The sequence below is a fragment of the Phascolarctos cinereus genome, unplaced genomic scaffold, assembly GCF_003287225.1.
Source record: "Phascolarctos cinereus isolate Bilbo 61053 unplaced genomic scaffold, phaCin_HiC Scaffold_9;HRSCAF=440, whole genome shotgun sequence".
NCBI classification, from domain to species: Eukaryota; Metazoa; Chordata; class Mammalia; order Diprotodontia; family Phascolarctidae; genus Phascolarctos; species Phascolarctos cinereus.
Genome location: NW_027556402.1, coordinates 11961406 through 11989077, shown reverse-complemented (window position 1 = coordinate 11989077; position 27672 = coordinate 11961406). Strand labels below are relative to the sequence as shown.

General features: G+C 38.4%; 1 protein-coding gene across 1 annotated transcript in view; it reads right to left on the bottom strand.

Moving 5' to 3' along the window:
• Window positions 1-27672, bottom strand: part of FAT4 (FAT atypical cadherin 4) — a 161978-nt gene that overhangs the window by 17212 nt on the left and 117094 nt on the right. Inside the window, exons 5-6 of the mRNA XM_021008304.2 lie at window positions 16892-17814; window positions 15139-15313 (exon numbers count right to left, since the gene is read on the bottom strand). Coding sequence (XP_020863963.2) covers window positions 15139-15313; window positions 16892-17814 — 1098 coding nt within the window. The remainder of the gene's footprint in view (window positions 1-15138; window positions 15314-16891; window positions 17815-27672) is intronic.

Below are 27672 nucleotides of genomic sequence, written 5' to 3'. Positions count from 1 at the left end.
ACTTACATATTCTTCTAGGTCTTACATGGGTTACTAATTCTGGGAATACTCGAGTCATTCTCCCAATGAAGACTAAATTTCAACACCACTCAAACACATTTTCATATCCTGAATATACAAATAGAATTCAGTTTTAAATATGTTTGGAGGTACCAAATACCAGTTACTATAACCCAAAGAAATATGAATTAAAATAACATTGACTCAGACCTGTGACAGGTATGAGGTGAAGTCTCTGTAGCAATATAAAGTCAAATCATAAACAGGAACTGGAAGAAACAAAGGACCAATTTGAAGAATGAAATGTTCATCCAAGATAAATATTTCAATGGGAATAACCCAGGAATGCACATCTGTTAGCTGCCTGTATTGAACTGCTCGAGGCAGGGGGATTGGAACTGTATTCTGGGACTTGGGCATAACTTTGGAGTGATTTGTCTTGTATACTCACTAGACTTCATGCAAAGCTACAAAATATTTTTATATATTTTTCCAAAGGTGGACCACTAAATTTAAGGCAAACATCACTCAAGTCCACACAAACAACACTTTATAAAGTGAATCCTCTAAAGGCAAGGATAGGATCACAAATTTAGATGTGGAAGGGTCCTTAAAGTCCATTGAATTCAGCCACCTCCTTTTACAAATGAGGAAACTGAGGCTTAGAAAAAGTAGGCCTATCACGAGTACTATTCTTCTTCTCCATGCTGTAAATAATTCTCTTCTAGCAATACTCATGTGCAGCATGAAAACTATTTGATATGCTGTCCTACCACAGGCTTTGGTCCTTTGAGGCCCCATGCCACACAAGAAAATGCTAGGCAGCAATTAGACAAATGTGTCTTCACATCAGTACCCAGTAAATCAGGGCATGATGACTACCTGGCAAAGCTTTTAGCGAGGACCTTTGCAGAAGCATCAGTACCTCCCTTCTCCATTAAACTTCAATTTCCTTTCTCTGCTCAAGGCCAAGGTTGACCCTGGTGCTCCAGGCAGATGTGCAAAGTCCCTCATTAGAAATGCTAATGAGTGAAATTTCCCCCTCATCTACTGATAAGGCTGTCATAGAGATGACCCTTTGTATATCAAGTTGACCTGAAATTTTCAACAGAATAGTTCAGCAACTCTTCTGCCAAGCATTAAAAGAGGAATAAGGAAAAGTAAGCAACTGAGCAAACACAAATACACACACACACACCCCTATATATACATATGTATATGCACAGGTGTATATATGTCTGTATAGGTGTGTGTGTGTATATATATATATATATATATATAAAATATATGTATATATATGCATATGCAGATACATATATGCATATACATAGTGTGCATATGCACACCCACATACACATAAACACCCACACTCATATATACATATATATATATATTATGTATATGTATATATATATGTATATATATGTATATGTATATATATATACACACACACATATATATAATGTCCAATTTTATATATTTTTACATTGGAAGATGGTTGCACTTGGAATTAAAAGACCTGGATATGTCACATCACCCTCACTAATTCAGGTATATGACTCCAAGAAACGTGTTCAATTCAGAGAGAAGTTGGGTTCATATACTGGCCCTGCTACTCACTACCTGAGTGAGCTTGAGCTGTGGACCTCAGTTCCTTCATCTATACCATGAGGTGATTGGAGGAGTCGCTCTCCAAGGTCCCCTTCTAACTCTAAATAAGAGGTCAGCAAGTTATGGCCCATGGGCCCAATATAGTCTACCACATATTTTTGTATGGCCCATTAGTAAGGATTTTTTTTTACATTTTAAAATACAGCTTTATTGTATTTTAAAATATAAAATACTTATAAAAATCTCAGCTGATTTGGCCTTCAGTTAATAAGTAGTTTGCCAATCCCTGCCTTAAATCTCTGATCCAGAGACTCAGGGCAAGTCTCTGCATAAGACTCAATTTCCTCTACAAAATAGTAATTGCAATACTTTTTACTGAATTGATCCCAGGATCTTGTTGGGGGGAAAAAAAACACTTTTTAATAAAGTACCAAACATGAACTTCTATTGTTGTTCTTATTGTCATTCATTTTGTTCTTATCTTTTCCCATGGAACACGGGTTAAAAGGATACTAGGGCAAGTTGCTTTTCTGTGTGTGTGTGTGTGTGTGTGTGTGTGTGTGTGTGTGTGTGTGTGTGTGTGTGTGTGTCTGTGAGATGTACTTAATGTTCTACAGACATTTGCACAGGCAGATAAAATAGCTGGTTTTTGTAATTGAATAAAAGTATTAAGATGTAAGGCATATTCTGTAGGCTCACTGAAAGCATCTGTGGTACAACTCCCACAGCAGACAAAGCTTCAGGGATAACTTGGACCTCATCTTGTTTCCACATGATTTTGATTTATTCTGCTAGGTCTCTATATTTTGATACCTTTTTCATTCCATGTAATTTTGAGATTATAAGTAGTTGGTATGGCAACATCTATTGAAAATGTTCTTAAATTTTTGTGGGTCAGTGTTATCTGAGGGCAATTGTGGGCAACAGTGGGTATTGGTCCACTTCTCATACAGTTTATTGCTTAAATTCTATATTTATAATTCCTGGAATTTGTCATCTGTCAATACATAAGAGATAGCAAGCTTCTGACATTGAATTCTAGCCTCCAGATCATATCTTTCTAGGTCCTTGGTTAGGACTATTTGTTTTTAGAGCCTGCACTCATGGTACATTATCTCCACCATTTCCTTCTGGGATCCACATTGTTCACTAAGGTTCAGGTCCTTAAGAATAAATACTGTTTCTGCTGGCAAAGATCTTTTCCTGAATTACCATTTCAAACCCTCTATTTCCATTTTAAAAATCCCTGAAACTTGGTCATTTGCTTAATGTCCCAATGGCAACAGGCCAAACAACTGTGGAAAGATTTTTGGTAGCAGACAGAATATCATCAAATAATGGTCATAGTTCTTACAGATTCTTGACCTGTTTATCATGTACTCCAAGATGATTGACCAATGCTCTTTCTCCTCTTTTTCCATGGAAGTGTTAATATCTCTATAACTATTCTAATAATGCAGGGGTTTTTGTAATATCTGATTGTTTTTCTTCTTTTTTCCTTGTTACTATACTCTCCCAATCAATTATCATCTGTTTTAAAGATCAATAGGGTACAAGGAGACTATTTCATCCATCAGTTCAATACAACCAATGGATGACAGTCTCTATTTGTCTTTGGACTAAGGATTTGTTTTAATTTAATTTAAAAGCTTAAGGATTTTACTCATTGAGTCGAATGACATTTTGATAACAATGGAGAAAGTCTGTTCAAATAGTACTTTGGTTGAATGACATAACATGACAATATCTATTTGTATGTCAAATGATTTGGTTCACCTCCTTTAATTTGGAAGCAATGCTCAGTTCTGTTGAGTAGATGATGAAGTCTAGGCAGAAGCACAAAGAGCTTAAATAATCTCCTTGAAAAATGACTTCTTTTACATGATTGCACATGTATAACCTCTATCAGATTGTTTGCCATTTTAAGGAGGGGGGGAAGGAAGGAGGGAGAAAACTTTGGAACTCCAAACCTTTCAAAAAATTGAATGCTGAAAATTATCTTTGCAAGTAATTGGAAAAAAATAAAATACTATTAAAAAGAAGAAAAGAAAAATGAAAAAACATGTTGTTACATATCTACTGTTCTTGATAGTATTGTATGGTTATATAGTTTAAACAGAGCATTTTTCCCCACTGGGAAATCAAATATTTGAATCTATTTTATGTATTTGTATAACATGAATAAGCCATGAATATGGAACTGAGCCAAACATTTTACAAAAATTAATAGAGGCAATAGTAAAGTGCCACAGTGTTTTTGAGTAGCTTGTTAATACTTGCCAAATTGATAATGAGTCATTCTTTACACCCCGGAGACTTTCTGGCACAACCTTTTTGATCCTTGGGAAATACATTTTTTCTCATAAATGTTTATAGATATTTAAAATAATGTAATCTGTGAATGCTTTATACAAATAAAGTGCATAAATGTAATTAGCCGGTTTTTGGAGGGAGCCCTGGTGTTATTGTTTTTTTTATTATTATTTAACTAAAGTGGGTGTTTCATCATGGTTTGGAGGTGACCCTGGGTTCTTGACAGTTATGCCAGGGGTTCTTGGAAAGACTTCACATGTGGGTGACTAGAAATGAATGCTGTGATGGTTGTCCAAGGGCTAGTCTAACTGAGGGCAGATGACCTTATAAAATAATTGATTTTTTTTTCAGTTACAGAAACTTATATTGACTACTAATTTAGACAGTCTTCTGTATTGCTGGAGAAAGTACCCATGGATGAAACCACGTATTCTTAAAGTATAAATATCAAAGAAAAAAGTATAGTAGGTATAGTATTTTCCACGAATTGTATTTAATGTAAACTAGTTCACTGATATTAGGGAGATGCTAACTGGTTTGATATTGGGAAGCATACTGGGGGGTGTGGTGGGATGTGCTTATGATTGACAATATTTTAAAACAAAACTCCTCACTGTTATTGTAAGAATACTGAAGGGAGGTGTAGCTAGCTTATTACCATGGACCTGGTTTGCTGGTATGAGTAGGAATTGGGAGAATGAGTCCAGAGTGTCTGGCAAAATATACATACAAACACATACTAATACAATACAAAGATTTTGGAGGGGACATTAGTAGCCATGGCAGGGAGGATCAGTAAAGGATTTAAATGGCATGAACTGAGTTTTAAAGGACTCTAAGAGGCAAGGGTGAAGAGTGAGTGCATTCCTTGGGGATAGCCCTTGCCAAGGGGCAAAAATGAGAGATAAAGTGTGAAGAACATCATGGCCCTTCCAAGTGGATCACAAAATGTAGAAAGGATAGTACAGCAAGGCTAGAAATGTACATTTGTACCACTTTGTAAAGATCTTTAAAAGCTACAAGGAGGAGTTTATGTTTGATCCCAAATGTCACAGAGAATCACTGGAGTTTCTTGAGTAGAATAGTATGATCAGACCTGCATTTCAGAGGAAAACAATGCTCTTAGTGTCTACGTAGTGGATGGCTTAGAGGGGGAAGATACTTGAGGCAGGGTGATCATTTGGGGGGCTACTACAATAGTACAGGTGAGAGATGATGAGGGCTTGGAGTAAGGTGGTGGCTAAGTAAGTTGAGTGAAAGGGACAGATATCGGGGCAGCTAGGTGGTGCAGTGGATAGAGCACTGGCCCTGGAGTCAGGAGGACCCGAGTTCAAATTCGGCCTCAGACCAAACACTTGACACTTACTAGCTATGTGACTCTGGGCAAGTCACTTAACCCCACTGCCTAGCGAAAGGAAGGAAGGAAGGAAGGAAGGAAGGAAGGAAGGAAGGAAGGAAGGAAGGAAGGAAGGAAGGAAGGAAGGAAGGAAGGAAGGAAGGAAAGAGAGAGACAGATACAAATAATGTTGTAGATAGAAATGACACAATTTGGTAACAGATTAAGGAACAGTTGGAGGAAGGGTTACAAATTGTATTCTGTTTTGGACATGTTGAGTTTGAGATGCTTCTGGGACATCAAGTTCATGATGTTTAAAGAAACAATTGGTGGTATGAGAATGGAGTTCAGGAGAGAGACTATGGTTAGATATATAGACTTTGGCATCATCAGCATACTTATAACAAATGAGTCCATGGAAGCTGATGGGATCACCAAGTAAGATAATATAGGGTGAAAAGAGCAGAGGGCCAAGAACAGAGTCTTGGAGAATACTCAATCTTTGTAGGTATGACTTGAATGAAGGATGAGAAAAGGAGAAGAGATTGTCAGACATAGGACAGGTGAAGAACCAGGAGAGAATAAAGTTACTTAAACCAAGAGTGGGGTAGCCAGATGGTGCAGTGGCTAGCACCAGCCCTGGAGTCAGGAGGACCTAAGTTCAAATACGGTTTCAGTAACTTATGTTAACTGTGTGACCCTGCAAGTCACATACCCTGATAGCCACCAAAATCAAAAACAAAACCAAGAGATGAGACAGTATCCAGGAATCGGAGGTAACCTTCAACGTTAAGGATTACAGACAGGTCAAGAAGCAGGAGAACCAAGAACAGGTGATTAGTTGTGGAAATTAAGAGATTTACTAGTAACTGTGGAAAGAAGAGTTTCAGTCAAATTCTGCAGTGAGAATGGAGATTATAAAGTGTTTAGAAAAGAGAGCAGAGGGGAAGATTTCAAGTATAATCGGCTGAGAAGGGAAGAAGGAATACAGGGTGACAGGGATTGGGGACAGTGGGATTAAAGGAGAAATAACCATGTTTACAGGGAGCAGGGAAGCATCAAATGACAGGGAGGGACAGGAGATGAGAGAAAATAGAACTAAGAGTGGAGGCAATCTGCTGAAGAAGATGGGAGAGGACCAAGCTTGCATGAAGAGAGGTTTGCCTTGTCAAGGAAATAGGCCACCTCTTCATGAGAGAAAGGGGAGAAGAAGATAGTGGAAAAAATGTGTTGGGGAATGTGAGATGAGGAGGGTAGAAAAGAGGGGCAAGCAAAACTCTTTCCATGGCCAGATTGGTCATGGAATCCTTCATGTTATTTACATACCTAACAAGTGTCTTGTTGAAGGATGGACAGCTTCCCGGGCTGTCTTGTGCCTACAAACATTAATTTAATACAACTCATATCCCTAGTTACTTAACATTTAGAGTATCTAGAGTTTCATTTACTTTCAGTATGCTTTAGAATAAATCTGACTATAAAATCCAAACTCTCCTAATTTTAGTTTCATTCACAAAAATCTTTGCTCCAACATTTACTTATTGGGTTAAAGGAGGCAAATGCAATGTTTATTTTTTTTCTTTTGCATAGGGGTTGAGGGTGGAGTGAGATGTGGTTCTGAACCAGTGATTTCATCGATGTGGGCATCTCCCAACTTAAAACTATCTCCACTACTGCAGAATGGCAATTTATCTCTAACATAGAGTCTAAGAGAGAGCTGTCTGGGGCCCAGCAAGAGGCTAAATGGCTTGCATGTGTGCTCACATGGCTAGGATGTGTCAAAGAAAAAGTCTTCTTAGGCAGTATGCCAAACTGCCTCTCAAATGCTCACTGCCACATGTGAAATACGGAAAGTTACTTTTTTAAATTATTATTCCTTTCAAATTCATGCCATGTAGAGAAAGGAGGCATCCTAGACCCTGGAGGATATGGTGTCCACAAAAGATACGGTGGCAACAGCCCCAGGTTGGGAATTCAAAGACCTGGACTTTCATCTTGCCTCTGCCATTCAACTAGCTGTGGGAGCTTTTGGCCAAGTCACTAATACCTGAGGGGCAATTGCCTAGATGGCCTCTCAAATCTCTTCCAGTTACAAAAGTATATGATTCCAGAACATCTGTCTCATTCTAAATTTGAGTTAGCCTGATATTCTCATTAAATAATTCTCTTTTTGTTGAATTACTTTCTTAAAAGCCTATTCACCTTTCCAATTACACACACACACACACACACACACGCACGCATGCATGCACGCACTCTACCACCACCACCACCACTGCCAATACCTAGTGTTTGCCATATGGCCTTGTTTTATGGGTCTTACTCTTGTAGTTAAACTTCCTAAAATTGTAGTGGTTGAACTGCAAAATTAACTTGCAAACAATGACTTTATAAGGTGCTATATGCTATTTAAGCAAGAGTTTACCTCATGACTGGAAACTTTTATTATTTCTCAGGAAAAAAAAAACAACTAGGAAAATATGCCTATTTAACATTATGTCTCATTTCATAGGTCCACAGATTTAGACCTGAAACAGGCCTTGGAGGCCACTGAGTCAACTTGCTCATTTTGTTCAGTCATTTTAATCGTGTCCAACTCTTTGTGACCCCATCTGGTGCTTTTTTGCCAAGATACTGGAGTGGTTTGCCATTTCCTTCTCCAGCTCATTTTTACAGATGAGGAAACTGAGGCAAACAGAATTGAATGACTTTCCCAGGGTCACGCAGTTGGTATGTGTCTGAGGCTAGGTCTTCCTGACTCCAGGCTTGGCACTCTATCCACTGTGCCACCTAGCTGCTCATTTATAAATGAGGAAATTGAAGCCAGAGAGGTGAAATGATTCACTCAGGATCCTAGCATCTGAAGGGGGATACAAGCACAGGTTTTTCTGACTCCAAGTTCAATGCTCACATTCAAATTCAATGCTGCCACATGCTAGAAGGTGGAATATGCACAAGAAAGTTAAAAGCAAATAACAATATCTCATGGAGTTTTCCTGATTAATGCTAATCCATTTTGAATAAATTCAGTCAGATATTTCAATGAATTGGCCACTCCCTCCTCTCCCTAAAATGTGATATTCAAAACTGATTGCAAGCCATCTACACCATTTCATTTCAGGTTAAATTCCAACACACAAAAATATTAGAATTTGATAATTGCAGAATGGTGATGATGAAAAGTGACCATTTGACTTAGAAACCCAAGGTATCAAGAATCCTTTTGCTACATCAATTGTCTTGAAAGATGCTTTCCCTAGGATTGCTGGCCAAAGGATAAATAAGTATTCTCAAGAGCATTAACTCCCTTTTCATTTCCCTGCTGAATGTGGCAATAATGAATTCAATTAGAGTAAAATGGACAATAAAACAGAGGATAGAAAAGTGAGATCAAGAGGCTACTTATTTAGAGAAATCATTTATAGAGAGAAAGCAACTAAAATCCAAGAGAAGAGAGGGGAATGTGGCAAAACACTTTTTTCCCTTAAGTACTCAAAATTAAATCAAGATTATAAAATGCTTTAAAGGGTCACTGCCTTCCAGCACATCCCACTGAGTCCATCCCACCAGACACTTTGTACTTTAGCAGACTGTCAAAGGGGTCTAACACACACACACACACAAACACACACACACACACAGTCACTTAAAAATTTCTGCACCACAATGACCCCTAAAGTATCTTTTCACTCTAAATCTAGGAGCCTAGGAGCTCAACATTGGAGGTAGAACCATGAAAAACTGGCCAATCATTGATCCCTCAGAGGTAGTGTGCAAGGATGGGGCTGGGGACTTGATAGAATTTACTGTAAATTCTGTAGGTTGTAAGAAATAGTGGAAAGAGGGTTGGGCTTGAAGCCTTTAGGATTTTTCATTGCATACTAACTTCACAACTCATCTTTTTCTGTTCAGATTATAAACACTCAAAGATACACATTTTCCTCTGAGGAAGCTTTAGCTGCATCCTATAAATTTCAATATGATCATTATTTTTCATGTGATTATTATTTCTATGATTTGCTCTGTGATTCACTCCTTAATGTGGTCATAATTTTTTCACCATTTTGGTTTGCGTCTTTTACTCAAATTCCCTTTTTTCTTTACTATTTTAATGTTAGTCTATATTTATAATATTATGAATATATAAGTAATATTATTAATTAGTAGTTAATCATTGGTAATGTTATATAATAAATGTTATATAAATAAATTATTATATTTGATTGCATTGATTGTATTTGTCTTCAAATAATATGACTATTATTTCTGATTCCATACATTTGATTATGGTTCTTTTTGGGGCTAGCACATTAACTTATATAATTATAATTAATATATTACATATTATATTAACTTCTATATTAATTATATCATATATTATAATTATATTACATTTTGTAATATATAATTAATTATATATCATATATAATACATGATATTATATTATATATAACATATATTATACATATAATTAATTGTATATTATATTAACTTCTATATTAATTATATCCTATATTATAATATAATTATATTATATATTATAATATACAATTAATTATATTATATAATACATGATGCTATATTATATATGACATTATAATTAATTGTATATTATATTAACTTATATATTAATTATATATTATATTAACTTAATTAATTATACATGTATAACATTAACATATATGCATGTGATATGTATGCATATATATTACATATATATGTGTAACAAGGATTTTAGAAATATGTGTAATCTTTAATATTCCCATTTTTCAATGGCCATAGGTCTGTGAAATCTAATGTTCCCGACAATGTATTCTTATTTGTCTTTTTCTTCAGTCCTCTCTGTGCTTCAAGTCTCATGTGCCAACCATTTCCTCATTCCTGTAAGAATTAATATCCCATATGTCCCTATCCTAAACAAATTGATCTCTTTACATGTCCAAATCAAGTCTCCCCTCCCCTCCCATGATGTGGTAGATACACGTGCCAGACATACATATTCATAGGAATATAGAGTTAGAACCAGAAAATACTTTAAAGGCTATCAAAGCCAATCACCCCATTTTACAGGTAAGGAAACTGAGGCCCAGAGAAAGGTAAAGTTATTTGGGACACTCAAGAAAGTTTCTACATGGGGAATTCCTCCACTGACGAAGCAGAAGCTCAGACTAATAAACACAAACATATACAACACATTTTCATCATCAAGGAGTCTATCCTTTACGGTTCTCTATTCTCTCCACTTGAAAGAAGCCTCTTCCTTTTTGGTGGAGGTGTGACCTCAGACTGCAATAATATGCCAGTGGAGCATATTGTTAGGTCCTTGAAAGCTGAAATGATCTGTGCCCATCACCTGAGGACCAACCTGGTTAAGTAGGATACAGAAGTAGATATTTTTCAGCTTTCACAAGTGTTGATGACCACCTTCTAAGGCACAGAGAGGTGATGGTTATCAGTAGAGGCAATAGTCGTCATCAGTCATGCGGGTCTTTGAATTAATAAGAGAAAAATACCTGTTTCACATTAATTTACAATCATTGGGAAGGGAAGCTAAATGTCTAACCTCACAGAGCCACATGACCCGCACAACCCCTGGGGAGATTTGAGCCACCTGCAAACAACCTTTCACAGTCCCACTGTTGCATCCACAGATCATTCTTGTTTGTGCACAGCTATACCAATTTTAAATCAATTCCTTTAGAAAGACACTTTTTTAAATTCCTATCTGCTAGAGAGCTAGAGATGAAAACTCCAACAATATGACAGAGATATGGAAGGGCAGCATTTTTGTTACTTTTTTTTCTTTATTATTATGAAATCCTTTAACATTTTGAATATTTTTTTTTCTGGAGAAAATGTTGGCGTTTTAACTCTCCTAACAATTTTAGTTCTGGGCTGCATGAAGGTACAGCAGCAGCCATGAGAAGATTTAATTTTTGTCATCATCATACTTCCATGGGCTATGGCTATACTATCTCAATTGAGCGAGATCAAGTGCTTCAGGGCCCATGAGCAGAGTCACAACTGAGCTCCCATTTCTCTCCATGGATGTCAATTATACGAGACCACTAATTAGTAAAAGATTGCAGTAATAAATTGAATACAGCTGATTTCATGCCTGATCCTGCCATAATTGGCATTTTTTCTGCCCCTTACATTCAGGCTTATGTCACCAAAGAAAAAGTCCTACCTCCTTTCCTATAATCACAAAAGACCAAATAACTGAACACAATACATTCCATGTCCTAATTAGTGGGTTATTGGAATTTCTATTGCTTCACATATTTAGTTTCATAGTCACCATGGGGGGAAAATTCTGGCTCTTTGTTTTGAGAGCATTGTAATCAAAATTTATTAAATCTTTAAAGAAAGGTTACACTTGGTAGAAGACAAAGCTCTCCTTCTTTTAATAATACCTAGTATTTAAAAAGCATTTGGAGATTTGCAAAGTGCTCTGTAAATATTATACCATTTGATTCTCACAACAACCCTGAAATGTAGGTGCTGTTATTATCCGTATTTTACAGATGAGTAAACTGAGGTAGACAGGGATTAAGTAATTTGTCTACAGTCACACAGCTAATAAGCATTAAAGGAGGATTTGAAATTGTCTTCCTGACTTCAGGTCCAGCACTTCCCATTGATAGGGTTTTATGTTTTATCTGGAACCACTGGAGTTTATTGAGTGGGGGAATGGCATGCATAGACCTTTATTCCAGGAAGTTCACTGTGATAGCTAAGAGGAAAAAGGAAAGAATGAGGACAGACTTCAGGCAGATAGATGATCCAGCAAGGTGATGATGATGTCAGAGGAGAGAAGGGGTGTATAGGAAAGATGTCATATGGTAATATCAATAGGACTTGGCAAATGGGGATTGCGTATAGGGAGGTAGAGAGAGTGAGGTATTGAGGATGACACTGGGGTTTGTGAATATAGGTGGCTATGAGGATGGTAATGGCCTCTACACTAATAGGAAGAAGAGAGGGCTTGGGGAAAAGATGATGAGCTCAAATAGGTTAATTAATACATGTACAATGCTTTACATAATTTAAAGCGCTATAGAAATGTCTGCTCTTAGTAAATATTTGATGGACTGTAATCAGTTGAATTAAATTGCTAAGAGATTACAAACCATAGCTTGGGATGCAATCTGCAAAGCAATTGGCTGCTATGTTTCTCACTATCTCATCCTTGCATGCAGAATGAATGCAAGAGCTTTCTTTTTTTCTTACCCCCTCCCCCAGATATGACTGATGTGGGAATTTGTTTTATTTTTACTAAGCTTGTTTATTTCCAAGGTATTTTCTCCTTCCCTTCTCCCCAGTGTTCTTTTCTGAGAGTACACTAGAGATAGGATTGCATCTAGAAAAGGGAAAAAAAGAAAAAAAAGAAAAGTCTTTTTTTATGCAAAGAAGAACACAGGAAACAAAGTCAGAAATAGTCACAGACAAGAACGATAGCTTTGAAAGTTACATGTTGACCGTATTACTCAGTGTAAGATCCTCTTTTACTGTTCTGTTCTATGTAGGGGAGGTTCTGGTCAATTGTGACTCATATATGGAAATGCTAATTTAAATTGTTTTGTTGTTGTTGTTAAGGAAGGGAGAGAGGAAAGAAGGAAGGGAGGGAGGGAGGAAGGAAGGAAGGAAGGAAGGAAGGAAGGAAGGAAGGAAGGAAGGAAGGAAGGAAGGAAGGAAGGAAGGAAGGAAGGAAGGAAGGAAGGAAGGAAGGAAGGAAGGAAGGAAGGAAGGAAGGAAGGAAGGAAGGAAAAAAAAAACACTGGCTCTGGAGTCAGAGAACCTGGGATTAGATCTTGCATCTGATGTTTACCGGGTGTGTGTTGTGTGACCTTGGGCAGGTCACAACCTCTCTGGGTGTTCAGTTCCCATTTATAATATGAACAGACTGGACTAGATGCTCTTCTCGGGTTCCTCCCAGCTCTAACTTTAGATCTACCTTCCTCTATGGGTGACTATGACTATATCCTAGCACCTGGACCCGGAAGGGTCAAGCTTCCCAATCTGCCTCTGCAGGGGAAATAATAGCCACATATGAAGAGCATGGAATACTGAGTGATATTCTTAACAAGGCCATAAGCGAGTTCTCCTGGACTCAGAACAGGCTCCTTCAGGAGAAAACAGCAGTGTTGGCTGCTTGCTGGTGGAATATTCATTGTTAATCCTTAGCGGTCTCTGAAATTACTTTAAAAATGGAAATGCTGAATCACACCAACAAGTGTTGTTAAAGCACATCCCCATCCTCCAAGTACCACTGCCCACAGGGAAAGCAGCACACCAGCCCTGGGAAGAAGACAGTCACTTTTTTCTTCAGGCCCAGAATGTTTACAGAGCAAAGGGCCAACTGAACCATTTCCTCAAGACCTGGAAAAATGTATAAGCTTCTGGAATGTCATTTTAGGTTTCCTAATATTAACATTTCAAATTTAAACAGGTTGAAAGGAAAATTAGTTCGTGTTACTACATAGGAAAAAAAGATAGAAAACTTTTAATATAGCAGAAAATTACCTGAGGACTCTCAGAATGATTTAGCTGAAAGAGCTACAGGAGAACTCTCCATGTAATAGCAAGAGCAGATATTTTGTGTGAGTGTGTGTGTGTGTGTGTGTGTGTGTGTATGTGTGTTCAACGGATGCCTGTGGCAGTCTGGTGATGCCTACGGGCCCTTCCAAGTATGAGCTCACCCTTAAGGCCTGCAAAGCACTTGACATGTGCTTAATTTGACAATTTACAGTTTGATAACAACCCTTCAAAGACAGATGTTATTATTATCCCCATTTTGCAGGTGAGAAAACCGAGATGCAAGGAGGCTAAGCCAGTCTTGTCAAACCCAAATAGAAATGGGAGCCACTAAACCATGCATAAGTGTCCCTGAAGACCACATATTGACTTAGAAGACCACATGGTAGGGGGGCAGCTAGGTGGTGCAGTGTATAGATCACTGGTTCTGGAGTCAGGAGGACCTGAGTTCATATCCGGCCTGAGACACATAACACGCACTGGCTGTGTGACTCTGGGCAAGTCACTTAACCCCAATTGCCTCACCAAAAAGAAAAAAAAAACACACGGTACCATTATGTTTTATTGTATTTTTATTTATTTTGTTAAATATCTCCCAATTATTCTTTAATTTAGTTTGGGCTGATTATATTAATAAATTGATTTTATATACTGTATCAGAATGTACAAAACAAAACAAAAAAATCTCATAAGACTTGTACTATTAAGTATTATTATACCACTTTTACGGAGAAAGATAGACAGAGACAGAGACACACAAAGAGAGAGAGATTGATTTACAGATGTTACTTGTCCAGGAATTAATCACCCATATAATAATTTTGGAAACAGGATTCAAACCCAGATCTCTTGGCTTCTGCTACATGTTGCATCATGGGAAAAATTTCAGTTCAGACTGAAAGGCAACGAAGGAGTCATTATGACAAAAACTCACTTCTGCCCTTTAGTGATCACAGTTACAAATCAGGAGAGAACTTTCAGGTCATTTTTTTTTCCAACTGCCTTATTTATAGATAAGACCTGGTGAGGTTAAATGTTCTGGCCAAGGTACTAGCCAGCTGAGCTGGATTTGAACATGGGTCCTTTGGTATCATCAACCAAAGTCTAGAACCTCCAAACTGTTTCTGGCCAGAATATTATTTTCCCTAAATAGATTTTGATCAAAAGAAAAAAAAAGCTATTAGCTGCATTTGCTATAATTAAAACTAATTCATTTTGATCATCAGTGATCTAGTAAAAATTGTAAAAGGAATAGATTTGCTGTATGTCTATTGCATATAAATGAGTTCTTGGAATTAGGCAGGTAAATCTGGAAATGCGTTTTAGCCTCATCCACTCACCTGAATCAGTCGCTGTAATCAACAAGACACATTTCTCCTTCGTTTCTCTATCCAGGCTCTGTATGACTTTGAGTTCCCCACTGGCTGACAGAATGAAGGCGTTATCTTCATTCCCACCAATAAGTGTGTATGTCAGTTTGCTGTTGGAGCCTTGGTCATCATCTCTAGCTACAACCTGCAAGAAGCAGCAACAGGTAAGACAGCTGATAGTGAGAGGAGGAGGAGCGGTCTGGGGAAAGGAAGTTGAGAGGAAAGCAATGTTATAATAGATAATGCAGGGATCTCGCCTGAATGAGAAAACAAACAAACAACAAATATTGTAACCAGAGGAGTTGTTAGGATCAAACGAGATAATGGATGTAAATAAAACGCTTTTGTTTGGTTTTTGTTTGTTTGTCTCCAGTTACCAGGCTGGTGACTACTTCATTGTAGGAGCCTCCTTCTGCCTTTCAGCTGAGCTCAAACTATGTTTAGGGAGCAGTATTCCACTTTGCATCTGCTGTAGTTTCAACTCCACAGAACAAGCTGTCTCTCTCAGGACACCTCATCTCTTCCAAACTCACCAAAGTGCTGCTAACTCAAGCCTTGACTGACACTGCCTTCTTCAGCCTCCTCTACCCTCTGACTTGAACGGCTGGAGGAGGGCACAGTACCAAACTCCTCCCAACACCTTCCTTTAGAGAGGGCAGAGACTTTTGCATCTGCTTCCCTGTCTGGTTGAAACTCCACAGAACAAAGTGTACTAACTTACTCACTTCCAGGTACTCCCCAGTGTTCCCCTAACAACAGAACTCTCTGGGGGAAAGGTGCATACACATTCTTTTAAGTTTACTCTAAATTATTATTGTACAAAAATCTATACAATCAGCAATACAATGAATCAAGTCCTGGTTTGTACCAGTGGCCAATTTCTGACCTGTAAATGCTCATGCTGAAAATCGAACAATTCGTGGTTGGAGCTCATGCCTTATCGAAAAGTGCAAACAAAAGTGCTAGGCATTTTCTAGTAGAATATACATCCCTTGAAGGCAGGAATTATTTTCTCTTTGGCTTTGTATACAAAGTGCCTAGCATGGTTTATTGTACAATGTAAGTGCTTATTATATCTGTTAAATTGTATTTGTTTAGTTTAAATTGAATTTCGTGCAATTTAAAGTTATCTGTCATTTTCAGAAACATACAGTTAGAGAAACATGTGGATACGGATTATTATATATATATACATATACACATACGTGTATATATGTGTGCATAGATAGATAGATAGATAGATAGATAGATGTGTATATACACACACACACACACACACACACACACATACACACACATATATATGGGGGGGAAGAAGAGAAAATAACATGGGATTTTTAAATAGACATTTTTAAAAGACTGATTCTTTCTATCTTACATAGGATGGAAGTGTAACTACTCATGACTCAGTCTCCCCACAATTTGACATGAGAGATTTCACTTGTTCCATTTTCTAACCAAGCCAGTTCACCCATCCTTAGGCAACCTGGTAACCCCTACTCTTAGGGGCTCACCATATTAATGTCAAACTTAGCTTAGACACCCAATCAGCTTAGTCTGTTTTAGTTCAGAACTCCTGAGATCAAGAGAACCATCAGCTGCCTCCCCAGTAACTGGGCTTTTTAAAAGCCTTTGCTAACCATGCAGGGCACAATAGACTTGAGAGAAAAAAAAATGCCTTAAAACAAAAATAACCATAATTGCCTTATTTCAGCATACTGACCTGAAGAATGGTCTTTGGCAGCATTCCTAGATTCTCGGGCACATTGATGGAATATGGTGACAGCTCAAATACAGGAACAAAATCATTGATATCTAAGAGAATAATGTCCACTGTGGTGGTGTCCGTCCTGGGGCTGCTGCCCCGGTCTGCTGACTGAACAGTTAACGAGTATGTTGGTTTCTTTTCTCGATCCAAAGGCTTAGCTACCGAGAGGATCCCTGTCACTGAGTCAATTCTAAACTCCTGGTTTTCATTTCCCCTGAGGAGGGAATAGCGAACCTGTCCATTAGCACCTTCATCTCCATCAGCAGCATAGACTTGTACTATGTCAGTCCCAGTCAATGTGTTTTCATTAATTTCTACTTTATAAAGGGCCTGTGCAAAAACAGGATTGTTGTCATTGATATCAAGGACGACGACTGCCACTTCCGTAGATGAAGAGAGAGGTGGTTGCCCTTTGTCAGTTGCTACTATTGTGAGAGTGTAATTGGCCACATCTTCCCTGTCTAGCTCCCCAGTGAGTCTGACTTCTCCATCAATGGTCCCGATACTGAATCTGTTTCCCAAAGGGTTCAGTAGAGTGTATTCAATATAGCTGTTAGGGCCACTGTCTCGGTCAGTTGCTTGAGCTTTGAATATGACAGTATCGGTGGGGGTGTTTTCTGGAACGTAGGTCAGTTTTGGGGAAATAAAAGTCGGGGCATTATCATTGACATCCAATAGAATGATAGACACTTGAGCAGTGCTGGTATAGCTAGAGGCTGGAGGGAGGGGCATATCATGGACCTGAATAACCAGGTTATAGAAGGACTGACTTTCCCGGTCCAAAGTCTGCCTGATTTTTAGAATACCATTCTTGTCAACAGTGAACTGACCAAGGCTGTCCCCTGAGGTAATGCTGTAAGACAACTGGGAGTTAAGCCCTGAAAGGAAAAAAAAAAAAAAGAGGGAAAAAATTACTTCCCTTCAAAGATATTAACCTAGGTTATAATAAATATGTTGGTAGTTACTTTTGCAATCTTGTTAAATTCTTAACCAAGAATAATAACAGTGTTGAAGAGTTGAATATCACCACTAAATGTGTACATAAATAAAAGTAGTTACATGTTATATTCTGCTTTCAAGAGACGTGCATGACAGAACTATATATCACTCTACTTACTGTAGTATTAAAACACTATTAATAATTTCCAATAAATAAGAGGAAAAACACCCCAGAGTAAAAATGCACTAATTCCAATCTTCTTTGGCTCTATGACCATGGAAAAGTCACTCAGCCTCAGCCTCCTTATCTGTAAAATGGTATAATAACACCAGTAATACTAATTTCATAGGCTTGTAATGAGGTTCAAAAGGAGATAATTTATGTAAAATGCTTTATATAGATATCATCTGTCCTACAACTTCTTGATCAGATCCTAGCTGTCAGGCAAACAATGTTAATAGAAGGCATACAACAACCTCAGTAATTTCAGTCTGACACATTTATCAGGGACAGGTAACACAATTTTCTGATGTATAGCATTGGTCATGGATGTTTTTAAGTTTTTTAAACATGTATAAGAAATGGTCTTTAAGAACATTATTTCTCTCTCAAGATAAATTTTATAGAATCAAAACATTTTTAAATATCTTTGAATGAAATGATAGTAGTAAAATTATAATTTAATGTACTTTTTTACTTTAAGGAGCTTCTTCCTTTAATATGATCATTTATTAATTCGTCCCTATTTAGATCATGTTGCAATGTGTCTTTATTCGAAAGCATTTCAGGATGAATTGTTTTATTTCAAATTATTTTACAAATGAAGATTATAACATGTGTTTTCATTTGCATAGGGCCTGTTCAGAAGAGGAAATTTCATCTCTTAATGGAGGTTGATACCTTCTCTGTAACTGAGTCCTAGAGAGTTGCCTAAAGCACTGAGTTTAAGTGACTTGCCCAGGGTCACAGAGCTAGTATGTGTCATAGGCAAGACTTGAACTCAGGTCTACTGGATGCTGAGGGCAGCTCTCCATCCACTACTACCAAGCTGCCCCTCTTTTACAAATGAAACCTAATTAATATTGATGGAGACACCGAGAGTATAATTTGTCTAATTCTTCTGCTAAAAAAGAAAGCACTTTGCCAGGTGGACGGATGGTTAGGGGAGGAGGTACTGTGCTGTAGAGGAAAGATCACTAGATTTGAAATCAAATGACCTGAATTCAAATCCTGGGCCTGACTTTTATTACCTATGTCATCTTGAATAAATCACTTAGCTTTTCTGTGCCCAAGTATCCCTCTCTTTAAAAGGAGGGGGTTTGATTTGGTGACTTCTAAAGCCCCTTCCAGGCTGAAATGCAGGAGCCTAGGGAAACTGCACAAATCAAATTCCTGGTGATCACACCGTGAATAATGACTCTAAGTCCTAGAGAATAAAATCCAACCACTCACACTTTCCTGCAAGGCAGATGTCATTATGGCTTCAACACCCAATTTCCTTTTAAATATCACCTTCCTCCAACAGCCCACTCCAACTACCACTTATTAAGTGCCTACTATGTGTAAAGATACGTAGAATCTGGGCAGATAAAGATGAGACAGAATAAACTGGAATAAACAGAATAAATTCTGTCTCTGTCTTTTCTGTTTGTTTGTTTCTGTCTCTATCTCTTTGCCTCTATTTTTGTCCATCTGTCCTGCTTCCTGAAGTTCCATGTGTAGTAAGCTTTAGGGTCACAATTCAAATTCAGATCCAAATCTAACTACATATCCAGCTTTCTTCACACTAACCCATGGTCCTTCACCTTTAACATTTGATCCTCATAGTATGTAACTTAAACTTAGAGAAGGCAGATCCCTTTTTTTCTTTTTTTGGATAGTAAGCTGGGTCTAGAGCTAAGTAGGAGAAGGCTCTAGGAGAGTTTTCCAACATTCCTAATGATCCCAAACAACCCTGGGTCATGAGCTACGTGGGTGCTATTTGTTGAATGACTCTGTCTTGGAAGAATCGAACTATGGAAACTCTAAGGGACAATGGAGGCTCATGGTTGGTGAAAACCATATGGAGGAAAGATGGAGAGATTTCCAGCCATGGGAAATGCACATTAGATTACTTATTCTTTTGATCATATAGGTTTTTGAGATGAGAGGTAGTGTGGTCCTATGGAGTGGACATTGAACCCTCGAACTTTCCTCAGCACTTGGGGTCTTCTCAGCCTACCACAGCCAACCTCTTTCTGACACTGATGAGTCCTTTCAGGGGGTCTCCCTTCTGGGAACAAGACCCAGGTCGGTCATGGCTTGCTCCTCTCTTAGATATGATTCTGACAATTTAACAAGGTGTAGCTACTTGGGTAGCTTTTCCCCACTCATCTCCCCACTTTCACCTTCTTGTTATGTTGTTTTCTCCTATTAGAAAGAAAGCTTCTTGAGGTCAGGGCCTCCTCTTACTCCTGCTTACATTGGTATTCCTAGGACTTGGGATGCTTCCTGGGTACATAGTAATTGATAATAAACGCTTATTGTTCAGACTAGGAAATGAGATCGGTCTTAGTTTAAATTCCTCTCTTATCTCCATGAGCTGTATGAACCACAGCCAAGACTCTGAAACCTTTCCCTCATTCATACATATTGTCCTGACTGTGTTGGGCTGCTGAGGATCAAAGAAGAAAAATAAAGCATGCAAGGTATCTTGTAAAACTTAAAATTCTGTAAAAAACATCAGTCATTTGTATTACGGAGGCAGAAGAAGGCTTGCACAGGCACCCCCAAGAGAAATAGCAACACACAAAGAAGCCCACGAAAAAATCTAATGATGTTTCTAAGCTGTCTCTGATTGGGTGGGTGGTCACAAGTTGTCCTCGGAATTGATATATGATGATTGGCTACCAAAGGATGGCCACCCTGACACATACATAGATGAATTCATTCAGGACTCTCTGACGGATTGATAGCGCTATTTCTACTCCACCATTTTGCTTCAAGCTGTGTAGTAGGTTTCTATTACAAAAACAAATAATAAAAAGGGGAAAAATAAAGACTGTCAATGTTATTTAAACCAACTGGTGTATTCTGGAAGACAAGAGTCAGAAGACCTGGGTTCAAATTTCCCTTCTTTTAGGCAAGCTTAAATGACCTTGGGCAAGTGTCCTCACTTCCCTGGGACTCAGTTTCTCTTTCTGTAGATGAAGGATTTGGACTAGGTGGTCTTGAGGATCCTTTCCAGATCTCTACACTCCTATGTACATGTCCATGATCAAACAATGCTTTAGAGTTATTGATATTTAAACTACATGGAGAAAAAAATTGGAAGCCATAGTTCAGTCTATTATTCAGTCAACCAGCATTTATCAAGTGCCTAGTATGCACCATGCACTGTGCTAAGTACTAGGGACACACACACACACACACACACACACATTAAAATAATGACAAGAACAAAACAGTACCTTTCCTCAAGCAGCTCATGGTCATATGTGGGTGACAACATACAAACAACTATGTAAAACCAAACTACAGATAGTATAAATTAGGATTTTTGTTGTAATTTTTAGTTTTTGGAGAAAATTGGGGTTGAATGGCATTCCCAGGGTACCCAGCCAGTCAAGTGTCTGAGGCTGGATTTGAACTGAAGTCCATCCTGATTCCAGGGCTGGTGCTCTATCCACTGTACCACCTACCTATTCCCGGATTTAGAACTATAAGAGAACTTAAAATAAATCTCATATAACTTCACCACTGCACAGAGAATCAAACTAAGGTCCAACAAGGACCTGCCACAGTCACAAAGAGACAAGAAGCCAAGGCGGGCTTACAGCCAGCTCTTCTGACTCCAGGTTGGGATCTCTCCACTAACCAGAGCATTCAGAAAATGACTTCTCTGGTACTTCTAGGCTAGGCAGCAGGCCTGCTGGTAGCAGAATGTCACTGGCTTGCCCTCTAAGGCCTCCTTCCAGTTCTACCCTTGTGATCTCAGAGTCCCAAGGTACTTAACCTCTAAGTGCCTTAGTTTTCTCATCCGTAAAATAGAGCATTGGACTCAGTTTTTATGTTCTTTTCTGGCTATAAGTTTATGATCCTATGAATCAAGATGGCAGCCATTCTTTAGCAGTGACAAACTGTGATTCCATTTAAATTTTTAGGAGTCATGAAAGTGATATCACTAAGCAACCCTGGTTATGGGACTAACCCATGACCTGTGTAGTATAGGGCAAATTACCTTTCCTCGTTTCCTTTTTTTATAAAATGGGGTTATGGGACTTAGATTGGATGGGCTCCAAGGTCCCCTCCAGTGCTAAATCTAAGCTCTAGGACCCGATCTCACTCATATCAGGAATGTGGTCTCTGCCTCATAGACTCTCTAGTTTCCTTCAAAGCAAAGCTTAGGTGTTACCTACTCTAAAACATCTTGCCTGACACCCATTACCTCACTCTAGAAAATATTTCAGATACAATTAAAAAAAGTATTAGTGTATAAAGTTTATGTCCCCAACAGAATATAAGCTCATTGACAGCTCAAATTGTCTTCTTTTTTGTATCCCTAGGGCCTGGCATAGAGCCTCGTCCACATGGGGAACTTACTATTTTTATTAGTACTTACATTTTGCTAAATTGAATGGATACGAGCGCATTAGGCAGATCAAAGAATAGGGGCACTTCAGAACAAGCCAAAGCAGCCGTGCGTGGAGTCAGAAATTGCTATTTTGCTTAACTTGGGGTTATGTTAGGTTAAGAATACAAACACCAAAATAAATGGCAAGGGGGAAGGAATTCCCTGTGTTTGAATCACATTTGTTCAAGCAAAGGATTTTAGAAGCTGCATTAATGAAAGAAATAGAGTCTGAGCAAAAGTCAACCAGTGGAGAATGCTTCATAAAATTCTCCATTTCCATATAAGGAAGAGTCAACAAAGGCATCGAATGAACAGCACTCATCCCGTGACTGTAACCGAACCTCTGCAATTATAGGGCAGGAAAGCCATCTCTTTTTATATTTTTCTTTCTTTCTGTTCTCTCTCTCTCTCTCTCTCTCTCTCTCTCTCTCTCTCTCTCTTTCTTAAAGAAAAAAAATTATTGAAAAGGTTAATTAGTGACTCTGGACATATGGTAGACTTCTAGAAACTATATGTTGACATTTTAAAACACAGAATTACTTGTGAGCTTTTTTATTATATTTCAAAAGGTGATGTTCAGAACCATTTTTCTTTGCACAGAATGCTCAAACTACAAACAGAGTGAATGCATTATTTAGAAATTCTATACTTTGTCCATCCGTGTTGGAATTTGGTGGGATTTTATATTCTACCTTATAGCCCCACTGCAAAAATCCAGTTTTGTACACTTGGTGGTCAGTGTGCTAAAAGTGTTTCAGTAAATGCTCAATCCAATACCTTTTACATTACCCAGGGATCAAATTTGTCACATTTTGGGAAGAGTTGTATATAAAATTGTAAATAATCAATTATGGTGCATTTTATTATAATTCATACTTCAGTAGCTTTATTTATCTTTTTTTTTTTTGGTGAGGCAGTTGGGGTTAAGTGACTTGTCCAAAGTCACACAGCTAGTGAGTGTTATATGTCTGAAGCCAAATTTGAACTCAGATCCTGCTGACTCCAGAACCAGTGCTCTATCCACTGTACCACCTAGCTGTCCCTTCAGTAGCTTTTCAGACTTAAGGCTTATAAAGTGGTTCTCTTTTATGTAAATAGTATAAGTATTATCATCATCTCCATTTATACAGGCAAGGGAAAGTGAGGAGAATGGAATAAGCACTTCCTTTGTGCCTGTTGTGTGCCAGTAAATGTGCTAAGCACATTGATGTCTTAACAACCCTGGAAGAAAGAAGCTATTCTTATCCCTGTTTCACAGATCAAGAAACTGAGGCAGACAAAGGGTAAGTGACTTAACCCACTGTCACATAGCTAGCAAATGCCTGAGGTAATATTTGAACTCCCATCTTTCTGACTCCAGATCCAGTACTCTTTCTGGGAAACAGCAACTTCAGAGCCACTCTAGTCCAAGAGGCGGCTGAAACAGAATGCTCTGCAAGTGGTCTTCTATCTATTCCACTGTTTAGAACTGTGTCATCCAATCCACTGAATGCTGAATTTGGGCTCAGAAATCAAGTGTTCACATTTCATCTGCAGCACACCACCAGCTATGACACTGGGATAAATAATTCAGCCTCTCTGAGACTTCATATTTTAAAGCTTATAGGGACCTCACCATGTCCAATCAATTGTATGATTTGGACCTGCCAATGAGAAAGGTTCTACATGTACTATATGGTTATCTTCACTGGTTTAGAAATCCATGAAGTACAACCCATTTACTCCCATTAGGTCTTTGCTGACTATAAAATATGCTGGCTGCCTCCACTGTGGAATCCTAATGAGGGCTTGATATGCAAAGCATTCTATCATGACAGCCTGACTCTCCCATATTCTGAAAGGTATATTTATTGACCTCCGTGGTCCTCAAATATATAAGGTCTAGACAGTTACTGCAGTGTGTTAAGACCCTCTTGATTCAAACATCCCCTTGCACATGGGTTCAAATCCCACCCCTGATACTTCCTGGGTGATCTTGGGCAAATCATGGAATCTTTTTGGGTCTCAGTTTCCTCATCTATAAAACGAGGACATGCACTAATAAAGTACAAATTCTCAAAGAGAGAACATGCCAAGTAATATGACTGAGTGATCATTTTTCAGTAAACAAGTTTATCAAAATCCTTTTTTTTATTACATTATCTTTGAATGGTATAAAGAACAGGAACTCTGTCTTATAATTCAGGTCATTTGGCAGGAAACTATTCTGATAAAGTATTCATAACTGAAACAATGACACAAGGTTGCTTGGAATATTGACCAGCCACAGTTAAAGAAACAGCACATAAAAGGTGGCCTGCATTAAGTAGTCTACCCAGGTGATGTGTGGGCATTTCTATGTGTTTTTGGAAGGTCCATCACAATGTCAAAGGAACCTTCTCATCCCCTTTAGCGATTGCACTTTTAGATTTTAATTCTGAGATAAAATGCATGCCAGTTTGGTGTCTACGAGTTTTGTGTAATTCACAGTGGGTAATTCATAAATCCCTCTTCCTGATCTTAAATTAAGTCCGGACAATAAAAATCCTTCAAACTCTAGATGGAAGCCCTTCAAGCCAAGCTGGATGACCAATTGTTGAAGATAATGCTAAGGAGATACAGGGTCAGGTGCTGTTTGGACTAAATGGCCCCCGAGGGACTTCTATCCTGAAGAACTCTTAATTAAATACTCACATTTTAAAACTACTCAAGAGCCAATAAAGATATCCTAGTGCATTTGCCTGATTAATTATTCAATTCATTGATTTCTCAATTTTTATAAATGGTTTTCTTGGCTAGCAGATTACAGCTCAAAGCATTTGAGAGACAGTTGAATGAGTACTTTAACCTCAGAGGGTTAAGGAGTCCTTCTCCTCGATAAAGTTAACCTTTTTCTTTGTTGCTTTGATCCCATCACCCCACCTTTTCCCTTCTGCAAGGCTGCCCCATACATCATTCTTCTCTTTGAAGAGAAAATTGGCCACCTTTCATTCTCCTTCTTTGCCTTTCTGGACTTTATACCATGTCCCCAAGTAGCTTCCCTTCCCACTCCCCAAACTTCACCAAAACCCCCCCCACACACATGCACACAACATATACAGATACTTTTTAGCTCCCTTTTATGTGTCATCTTCCCCTACTAAACCTCCCCAAAGACAGTCACTGTCCCTTTTTTATGTTCGTTATTTTGCCTGTATCTCCAGTGCTTAGCATGGTATCTGGCATACAGTAAACATTTAATAAATGTTTGTTTTCTTGACCTGCCTTACCTGATTTCTCCCTTCCTTCTAGTTCCTTAGCTGCTACTTTCAAACCTGCTCAGGTCTTCCTGCTTCTAAAAACAACTAATCAGGCAAACAACAGAAGGCTTCTTGGACCTTCTTGGCTATTGAATCAAGTTAACATCTGATATCTCTCATTCATTTCACCACAAAAATCCTAGAAAGACTCATCTATGCTTGTTAACCATTTCCTCATCGCTCAACCCCTTGAAACCTAGCTCTATAAGGAAACTACTTTCTCAAAGCTCCTATGTGCTAAATCAAATGGGTTTCAGCCCTCATCTTTGAACCATCAGAACTTTTGGACACTACTGAATATTTCCTCCTGTACATTCTCACTTTCCTTTCTTCCAAGACACTTATTTCTCCTAGTTCTCCTTCTTCCCGTCTTTTCAGTCCTTTTCAGTTTCCTTTGCTGGATCAATATCCATCTCACAGACCCACTTATCCGCTTAGTAAATGTATACCTACAGGGACCGTCCTGAGTCTCCTGGTTCTCTCTCTACCTTCTTTCTTTTGGTGATCTCATCTTCTCCCATGGGTACAATTATCTCAATATAGATAACTCCCAAATTCCTATACATAAACTCATGAATGTACCCTAAACTCAAGTGCTGCATCTCCAAATGCCTGTTAAAGATCCTCATCTGAATGCCCTGCCAGCACCTCAGCCTCGCCATGCCCCAGTATGCTTATCACTGCCACCCCACACTTACAAACATTTCTATCTCTGTTGATTGAACCTTTCTCTACCTGGACACACAGGTTCATTAACTTCAGATGATATCATTCATACATATGGTCTTCTCTATATTCATACATCATTTCTCACCTCTCAGAGTAAAGAGACTTGACCAGGGTCACAAAGCTTATGTCAAAGGTAGAATTTGAACCTAAGATTTCCTGACACCAAATCATTATTATACACTATGTTCCAAAAGGTAGTGATTTTTTATAACCATTAATAACATAAAAAAAATCTGATCCTATCTTAGAAGAATAAAATTTACCATCACAGAAACTACCATCATCAGCACCAGTGACATTAAATATGTGAAGAATGGACCTGAGAGATGGGAAACAGAAGACAATTCGGATTCCCTTACATCACTATCTCTCCCTGTCCCTCTAATCCATATAGCATAGGAATGCTAAACCCAGGGCTGACCATACACTTCTCTGCTGGAAAACTGAACAGTCATGTGACTTCTCAGCCTCAGTTTCTTTATCTATAAGATATGTGTGTGTGTGTGTGTGCCTATACAATTGATGAACTTCTAAGGTCCAAATCTATGAGAGAGATATTAGAATCCATGTAGTCTAACCCCACATTTTATAGACGAGAAAACTAAAACCTAAGGAACCTAAATGATTTGCTTAAGGCGACATGTCAAAAACGGGATTTGAGCCAAGTAAAGCATCATTCTACTTTGCCTCTCTTCCTCCCTCTAGGGAATCTTAAAATATTTCAAACAGTGTACACATTCTTTGGTTTCCAATTGTTCTACACCCCGTCCTTCCTTGCCTTCATTTATAGTGTTGCCTTCTAAATGCTACTTATAACTGACCCTGACAGGAAACGGCAGAGTACAAAACAGCAAAGATAGAGGACAGGACTGAGATTGCCTAAAGGTCATCCCAAGCCACGCAAGGCAGAGCAGTCTAAGGTGGAGCTGATACTGCATTGTTTAGACTATCCGGGGACTCCATGAAATGTATTTCCTTCCTTCTGGGGACTGAGCCTCTATTCATTCTTACTGATGCATAATTGACTCCTATGGAATACAGGAGGGAGAAAAGAAGCATCTCTCTCCACCTTGACCCAGGGAAAGCCAACATGTTTGCATGGCAGATGCTGGACTATCTTACTCTTTACTGTCGTATGTTTACATTACTAGAGAATAGCCAGTGAAGTCAGGCTTCA